Consider the following 9,611-nt stretch of genomic DNA (forward strand, 5'->3'; position numbering starts at 1 on the left):
AAGATTTTAACTCAAGAACTATAACTGTCAGTTACAGCATGGACTTAAATCAGATGTAGCTCAGTGGTTAACCCATGCCTAGCATGAGTGACGCCCTCAGTTCAACTCCCAGTACTGCAAAAAAACTTAGTCAGTTTTTTTTTTTTTTTTTTTGGGGGGGGGGAACACTCTATTTTTAATTTATTTTATTTTACTTGTTCTCATTAGTTATACATGACAGCAGAATACATTTATACATTTTGATAGATCATATATAAATGGAATGTAAACTCTGGGAACATATTTTAATAATGTACATGACATCTTTGTTGATTGTGGTGCTGGTTTTGTGGATATGTACATATGCCAGAAGATAAAAGTATACACGTAAGATATATACAGGTTAATATGTGCTAATTAAATCTCCATAAGACTATAAAAATTGAGGTACATCTAAAGCTCTTGTTAAAAATGAAATATACAGACATAAATTAGTAAACCATAAAATGACTAAGAATTTATTAGCAAATCATCCATGTCAATAGTTTGAAAAAATAAATTTAAAAAAAATAAGAGTAGAGAAAAAAATCCTAAGCAAAAGAGTAAAATACAAACTATTGAAAATAACACAGAAAGAATCATCACCAATGTCAATGATGGTGCTTTTAAAAAGCAAATGAGCCAGATGCAGTGGTGCACACCTGTAACCCAAGTGACTCAGGAGGCTTAGGCAGGAGATCAAGAGTTCAAAGCCAGTTTCAGCAACTTAGTGAGTTAGTTAGCAACTCAGTGAGACACTATCTCTAACTTAAATGTTAAAAAGGGCTGGAGATGTGGCTTAGTGGTTAAGTGTCCCTGGGTTCAATTGCCAGTCCCAAGACAAAAACAAAGCAAATGAAATTGAAAGAGCTCTGGTAAATTCAAAAATTCAACATGTAAAAACCATATCAATTATATACTATACAATTGCATATATATGCATATATATAATGATGTCTCACTTAAAGTGAATATAATCTGGAAAACTCATTCTAAGATGATTCTGTTATTTTCCAAGTATCTGAGTGTAGTGACAACAATCTAGATGGTACAGACAAGGCAAAGCTATCTGATATATCCATTCCACTGTTATACATGAAACCTACCAGTGACCAAATCCATGATGCTACTTTAGTTTTTGTTTTAAAAAAAACAGAACTTAGACCATTCCTCTATGCCTCTCAAAATTTCTTCATAGGCAATATGGATTAAATAGAATAGGCATTCACAAAATACAGTCATACTAAAACCCTTATTTTGTATATTATATAGAGTTAAACATAGGAGTGTATCTAATTTCCCCCTAATTTTATTTTTCAACATGGCAGGGATCTGGTACTTATGAAATAAAATAATTAAATTATTAAAAGACCTATTATAATACTAGCAATTGCCACATAAATATGACCTTTGTTTTTCCAATCTGTTGGGCAGAGACTAACAAATGTGCTGAATTATGGGATTGTTTCATGATGTGTACAACTAGACTGAATCTACTAATACATTCTAACTTTAATCCAAGTGAAAGATTGAATCAGTATTACTAAAGATACAATTGTGTAAGGCCATGTGCTACTTAAAATCCTATAATTGCCAAGTATACTTATATCTCTCAAAGACTGATATCAACATCTTGAAAATTTATTAAAACTCTCCCTTATATCACTTTTTAACTGAAATATTATATCTTCTGATTTTTTATCTCTCTTCTTGTCCTACTTCAATCTATTCTCCATTCTTTTTAAATGTGAACAATCCGATTCTTTTGCTCTGCAATTGAAAAATTAAACTTTTTCAATTGCTCATATTATCTAAAAAATAAAGTATCAACTGTTTAAAAAAAAACCCTCTATAGTCAATCCTCTGCCTCCATAAGAAACCTACCTCAAATATAAAGATATATGTAAAAGATATAATGTAAAAGTAAAAAGAACTTCCAGTTTCCAGTCTGAAATGTAAAAAGTTTGAAAGTGTTACTCCCATTCTCACAACAGGAAAAAAAGCTGAACAACTGAAAATCGAAAATACTTCTAAGGTACAACAAAGAATGAGGTCGCACAGGACAAATGAAACCCAGGAAACTAGAGGAAGAAAAACACGGAGAGTCATAGCTTGCCAGGAGTAGAAATGATCATAGGAGTCAGTAAATGGTAGGAAATTTGAAGAGTAATTGACTAATTACAGAGAATGAATGTAAATTAGCTTGAGAGAGAAAAAGCTCATGAAAACCCAGCCTAAGGAAGGGCTCTATAGTTTGATAAGCTTTATCTCTAGGAACTCTATTAGGTTCTCTGGGTAAAAAAATGGAAAAAATCCCCCAATGCTTTCTGCAGAAGAAGGAAGAAAGCAATCATTTTGAAACATCCCCAGAGCATTTTCTTCTCCTGAGGAGAGAAAAACACACACACACACAAATAGTCTTCAAGAAAAATGATTTTAGTAGAGTCTAACAAAAGGAAAATATCCAACTCTAATTTCCTCTAGCCTTATCTCACCTAAAGGGGAAAATACTGAGAAGACTTGCAAAGGTCAGAGCCAGGGACACAGGCCCCCAAAAAAGACTTGAGTCCTAAGTATAAGATTATACCTCTGCTTCCACAACAATTTACCACCACATCAAATGGCTCCATTGTATCAAGAGATTAAAACTAAAAGAAATATAGACTCAGAGTCCATTTAAATAGGAATTTCTGAGGAAACCCAAATAATATGGGAGATAAAAACAAGAACACCAGAGGAATTTTAGCTAACACCTCAGTTACAGCAATTACAAAAAGCATTCATACATGTAATTGGCCATCAGAAGAAGAATGAAAGAAAGGAACACAAGAAATATTTAACGTAAAAATGACTGGGAATTTTCCAAAATCAATGAAAGACACAGATCCAGGAACTCTGAGAACATCAAGAAAGATAAACACCAAAACAGCTGCACCTAGCCATATCATATCAAACTAAAGAAAACCAAAGACAAAGAGAAAATTGAGGGGAGGCTGAGGAATAGAGTAGAAAAACACTTTACCTACAGAAATAAGAATAATTACATTCAGCTGCCAAGAATGTCATGTTAGGCCTATAATCTCAGCTACTCAGGAGGCTAAGGTAGGAGGATTGCAAGCTGGAGGCCAGCCTGTGTAACTCAGCAAGACGCTGTTTCAAAATAAAAAATATGAAACAAAGGACTAAGTGGTAGAACACCCTGGGTTCAATCCACAGAATCTCATGCTGGGGTGGGAGGGGTGGATAAAGAATTGTCAAACATCTCTTCTGAGAGAAGTGAAATGGAGTGAAATACCTAAAATGTCAGAAAGAAAAAAAACTCCAACCTAGAATTCTGTATCCAGTGAAATTTTCCCTCAAAATGAAAGAAGAAATAGACTTTTTCAGACAAACAAAACTTGTGGAAATCTATCACCAGTAGACCTGCCTTATAAGGAATGTTAAAATTTTTTTTTCAGAGAGAAACAAAATTATATAAGCCAGAAATTCAGATCTATTTAAAGAAATGAAGAGTGATACAGGATTAATGAAGATAAAATAAAATCTTTTATTTTTCTTATTCTTAACTGACCTAACAGATAACAGTTAGTTCAAAATAACAATAGCAACAAGATATTAGATGATTATGTCTCAAGAATAAATGAAATGAAGGACAACAATGTTATATGGAACAGGAGAGAGGAACTGGGAATACATTTAAGGTGAAAGCATGAAGTGTAATATTATTTGAAAGTGGACTTAGACAAGGTCTACATGCACACTGCGAACTCCAGAATAACCACTAACATTTTTTTTAAACAAGTACATGAAGAGGCAAGAAAGTAGAATTGTATAAAATGCTTGGTTGAAACCAGAAAAGCAAAAAAGTAGAGAAAACAATCAAAAAGAAACAAAGAGTAAGGGCAATGAATAGAAAACCATTATAAATATGATACACATGAATCCAATCAGATCAATAATCATGTTAAAAATGAATAATAAAACTATACCAATTAAAAGATAGACACTAAGTGGCTTTAAACAAAAAAGACCCAGTCATGTTTTATACAAGAAACTATTTTTTAATTGGTATATGCTAATTATACATAATAGTAGGATTTGTTGTTACATATCCGTACATGCACATGAAACAATTTAACTTGGTCAATTTTGTTACCCAGTAAAGAAACTATTTTATATATAAGGACAAAGATAGATTGATTAAAAGTAAGAGTATAGAGAAAGATCTATGACTAATTAAAAAGAAAACTGGAGTACCTATGTTAATTTCAGACAAAAAAGATTTCTAAGCAAGGAACATTTCAGGGATAAAAGAGGCATTGTTACATAATGGGGTCAATTCTCTGAGAAGACATAATTCTGTATATATACACTTAAAGATAGAACATCAAGATACATGAGACAAAAACTGTAAAAACAACAAATTCTATTATAAATAGGGACATCAACACCTATTTATCAGTAACTAATAGATTATTAGGTAGAAAATTGGTAAAGATAAAGTTGAACAGAGTAGTACCATCAATCAACTGGATCAAATTGACACTTATAGATTACATGATCCTACAACAGCAAAATACACATTCTTCTCAAGCTTAGTGCAATATTCATCAAGGTGGACTATACTATGGACTATAAAACATACATTTAAAGAAAACTTATAAAAATATAAATCATACATAAATCTGGAGAAAAGTGACTTCATTCAAGTTGGAATGAACCTGGTTTATCTCAAACTAATATCATGGTTAATGGGCACATTCCTATCACTGATGGCACCAGGGTCCAAGATGTAATGCTAGGAACCTTGCAGGGAAAACTAATGAGGATTACTCAGGGCAATCATGCAGACTACAACTCAAGATGGCAACAGTCACATCAAACTGAATCTCTACAGAAGCAGTTACCTGAAGGCCTGACTGGAGGTAAAGCATCTGTTCTAGGATGGTTTTCTTGGACAAGAGGCCATGGTTCCTTGCCAAACCAACCTTTCCATAGGACTAGTTGTTTCCTCAAAAAATGGCAGCTGAAATCCTTAGGAGGCATCATAATACCAATCTTTAAATTATACTATAGAGCTATAAGAACAAAAACAGCAAGGTACTCGCCCCAAAACAGATGTGAAGACCAATGGTACTGAATAGAGGACACAGAGACAAACCCACATTAAATACAGTTATCTCATACTAGACAAAGGTTCCATAAACATACATTGGACAAAAGATAGCCTTTTCAACAAATGGTGCTTAGAAAACTGGAAATCCATACATAGCAAATAAAATTAAACCCCTCTCATCCTGCACAAAACTTAACTCAAAGCCAATCAAGGACCAGAGATCCTGTGTCTCACTTAAATCTCCATCATGTCAGCCTAAGAACCAAATTCCTCAACAAGTTTCCTAAAGTGCAAGAAATAAAATCAAGAATCAATAAATGAGGTAGTATCAAACTAAAAAGCTTCTTCACAGCAAAGGAAACAATCAAGAACATGACCAGAGAACATACAGAACAGGAGAAAATCTTTACCCACCTACACCTCGGACAGAGCATTAATCTCCAGGCTATACAAAGAACTCAAAAAACTTAACACTGAAAGAACAAACAACCCCATCAATAAATGGGCTAAGGAACTGAACAGGCACTTCACAGAAGAAATAGAACAAATAGATGGAAAAAGTTCACCATCTCTAGCAGTTAGAGAAATGCAAATTATAACTACATTGAGATTTCATCTCACTCCAGTAGAATGGCAATTATCAAGAATACAAAAAACCATAAATGTTGGAGAGGATGTAAGAAAAAAGGTATACTCACACGCTGCTGGTGCAAATTGCAAATTGGTACAACCACTCTGGAAAGCAGCACAAAGAGTCCTCAGAAAACTTGGAATGGAATCACCATTTGCCCCAGCTATCCCCCTCCTTGGTATATACCCAAAGGACTTAAAATCAGCATACTATCGTGATGCAGCCACATCAATGTTTATAGCAGCTCAATTTACAATAGCTATGCTATGGAACCAACCTAGGTGCCCTTCAACAGATGAATGGATAAAGAAAATGTGATACATATACACAATAGAATATAACTCAGTCATAAAGAAGAATGAAATTATGGCATTTGCTGGTAAATGGATGGAACAGGAGAATATCATGCTAAGTGAGATAAGTCAATCCCAAAAAACCAAAGGTTCAATGTTCTCTGATATGGGGATGCCAACACACAATGGGATGGTGGGGAGAACAGAAGTTCATTGGATTAGACAAAGGGGAATGAAGGGAAGGGAGGAAGGATGGGAATAGGAAAGACAGTAGAATGAATCAGATATAACTTTCCTATGTTCACATATGAATATATGACCACATCATATACAATCACAATAATGGGATGCTATACTCTGTATATGTATAGTATGTCAAAATACAATCACTGGCCAGGCACAGTAGCACAGGTTTGTAATCCCAACAGCTCAGGAGGCTGAGGCATGAGGATTGCAAGTTCAAAGCCAGCTTTAGCAACTTATCAAGGCACTTAGCAACTCAGCAAGATTCTGTTTCTAAATAAAATATTTTTAAAAGGGCTGGGCATGTGGCTCAGTAGTTAAGCACCTGGGTTCAAGTGAATTAATCCTCTGATGGATTAATTGGGTGGAAACTATAGGCAGGTAAGATGTGACTGAAGGAGGTAGGTCACTTAGGGGTGTGCCTTTGGGATTTATATTTTGTCCCTGGTAAGCAGAGCTCTCTCTGCTTCCTGTTGCCATGTTCTGAGCTACACTCCTCCACCACAAACTGCCCTGATGTTCTGCCTCACTTGGGGCCCAGAGTTATGGAGTCAGCAGTCTATAAACTGAGACCTTTGAAACAATGAGCCCCAACAAATATTTCCTCCTCTATGCCATTCTTGTCAGGTCTCTTGGTCACAGCAACAGCAACAACAACAAAAAACCTGACTAAAACAAGGATCAAACTACTATTAACATGCAACAGCAAAACTCACAATAGCATTATGCCAAGTGGAAAAAAAAAAACACCTAAAAGGCTATATAACATATGGTTATACTTATAATGGCATTTTGGGAAAGGCAAAAATCAAAGGAACCTAAAACAGATAAAAAATGGTCAGGTGCTGAGAATGGGGGGCAGAAGAATGACTACAAAGTGGCTTGAGGAAACTTTCTAGAATGCTGAAAGTTCTACATTTGACTGTAATGACTCTTACATATTTTTGTTAACATTCGGAGATCTGTATACCTAAAAAGGGTTTTACTTTATGTAAATTATGCCAATAAACTACTCGTAAAAAAGAAAAAGGAATCTCCAGGGGAAACAGAGGCTTCTATGAGAGGACAGATACAGGAATCTTAATGTACAAGCAATAGAAATTTCTGAAAGAATAGCTACCAAACTAATAAATCATATGTATGTGTGTGTGTGTGTGTGTGTGTGTGTGTGTGTGTGTGTACATATGTGTGTATATGTATTCAGATATTTTGTGTAGGGGGTGGGGTACTGGGGGTTGAATCCAGAGGAGCTTTACCACTAAGCCACTTTTTATTTTTTATTTTGAGACACAGCCTAACTAAATTGCCAAGGCTGGTCTTGAATCCTCCTGCCTCAGCCTCCCAAGTAGATGGGATTATAAATATGTGCCAGTGCGCCTGGTTTAATAAATTATAATTTAATTTTCTCAATTTAAAGAAATTTCTCTTAACTTGAATCTGCAAATCGAAAATACCTATTCAATTGTTGGTTAGACAGATGAGGAAAGAAAAACATGTATCATGCGCTGCCACATTCTAGTAAGTTTTGAATTCCAAGAATAAAGAGAAAAATCTTAGATATTTCCAGAAAAAACAAAGTTATGTAGAAAACAGGAGACAGTTATAGGTCTTCTTGACTGCAACAGGGCAAAAGAGGATAATGAAATAGTATTAACACGTTTTTAAGAGAAAAAAACTGCTACCCAAGAATTCCATTCAAATCAAGGTTAAAGGACAATTCTTTGGGGTTGTGCAATCACTTCAAAACTGTACCACTCACTTTTCCCATCTAGGGAAACCCAAACAAAAAATGCTAATTAAATAACAATGGAATCAGAGCAGAGATGGGGAGGATAAACAAGAGACCTTATGACATGTGTAGTTAAATCTAAGTACATAGTACTAAAGTAGTTGAACAAAAATATGTAATAAATGAAAACCCAGTCATTAGAATTAAAATAAAGCATCTAAACAAAAAGAATATTCAAGTTAGTTCAGTGTACCATGATGTCATAAATTAACTATTGTCAACAGGTTTTTGGTTTTGTTTTACCTGGCTTGCAAGATGAGAGTGACCAAACAGCTTGTGACCCAATTTCCCTTACTGTTCCAGTCCTTTCCAACTGCTTCGGATCAGCACCAGGAGGTGTTTTGTTTGGTGTGGTCATTTTTTAAATATTCTACGTAGAAACAAATAATACACACATTACACCAAGATCTGAGCATCTGCCTGAAAAAAGTAAAAATTTAATAGCAATATGGAACACTCAAATACCCCTTCATCTTTCATATCTTTTTTGTTAATCTTAGTAAATTGTGCAAATGTGAAAAAAATACTTCTTGGACATTGAAGAGTACATAAAACTGCTTAGGCTGTGCAGTTACTGCTATTGAATTTTGAAGGCTAAATAAGTCCAAGAAAACCTATACCATCTCCCATTAGATCCTTAGTTGTTCCAATACCACCACACAAATACTTATTACTCATTAAATAACGGCAGGAGGCAGAAGATATAGGTCAAGGGTACAGTGCTTGCCTAGTATGCACAATGCCCTGGGTTCGATACCCAACACCGCAAAATAACAATGATATGATGGTGGTGGTGGTGGCGGCAGAGACACTGGACTGTAAACTTCAAGGCCTGAGACTTAAAAGCTCAATGAGTAACTAACTGAATGAATAAATGAATGAACAGGTTCATTCATAAACTAAACCTGTAGTCATCACTACAAGCTGAATGGACACCATCTCAATAAAAGGAAAAGAAAAGAAAGAAAATAAATAAGAAAAGAAAGGAAATGGAAAAAGAAAAAAAAAATTAAAAGGCCATTTGTACATTGGGAAAGAATTGAACTGCCGGAGTTGGATGAACACCACCAAGTGGCTAAACCACAGAGCTCCGAGAAGACTGGGTTTGTGCACTAGAAGAACCGAGCACACAATTCGGAGGAAGCTGAGGCCAAGGCGAGAACGCCATCGCGAGCACCGTGGGGGCTAGACCGTCGGTCCTGCTTGACACTTCTGGTGTACTGGAATGACAGAATGACTAATAAGGCTCCACTCCTGGCCCGCCAGCCTTGAGGAGACCGCGAGGGTAAAGAGATCGAGGCTGGGGAGGACGCAGCTGCTCACGCTAGGACCGTTCTCTACGCTGGGGAAAAGCCCGCGCACTTACAGCTTCCAGACTTGGTCTCCCACAGCTGAGGCTCTCGGGGCCTCCGAGAGTTCCACGCCACTCCCACTCCACTTCTACCGACAGCCTGGCTTTCCCCAACGACGACGTAGATCCGGGGTCGCAGCCCTATGACGACAGACACCGTCATCTCCCCT

At 35.9% G+C, this 9,611-nt stretch overlaps 1 protein-coding gene across 2 annotated transcripts in view; it reads right to left on the reverse strand.

Moving 5' to 3' along the window:
* ANAPC10 (anaphase promoting complex subunit 10) overlaps nt 1-9,592 on the reverse strand; it is a 98,602-nt gene extending 89,010 nt beyond the window's left edge. For both annotated transcript variants that reach the window (XM_079154174.1, XM_079154175.1), the window contains exons 1-2: nt 9,457-9,592; nt 8,334-8,460 (exon numbers count right to left, since the gene is read on the reverse strand). In XM_079154174.1, the coding sequence (XP_079010300.1) occupies nt 8,334-8,448 (115 nt within the window). In that variant the 5' untranslated portion in view covers nt 8,449-8,460; nt 9,457-9,592. The remainder of the gene's footprint in view (nt 1-8,333; nt 8,461-9,456) is intronic.
* Between the last annotated feature and the right edge of the window lie 19 nt (nt 9,593-9,611).

The sequence above is a fragment of the Sciurus vulgaris genome, assembly GCF_902686455.1.
Source record: "Sciurus vulgaris genome assembly, chromosome: 9".
Lineage (NCBI taxonomy): Eukaryota > Metazoa > Chordata > Mammalia > Rodentia > Sciuridae > Sciurus > Sciurus vulgaris.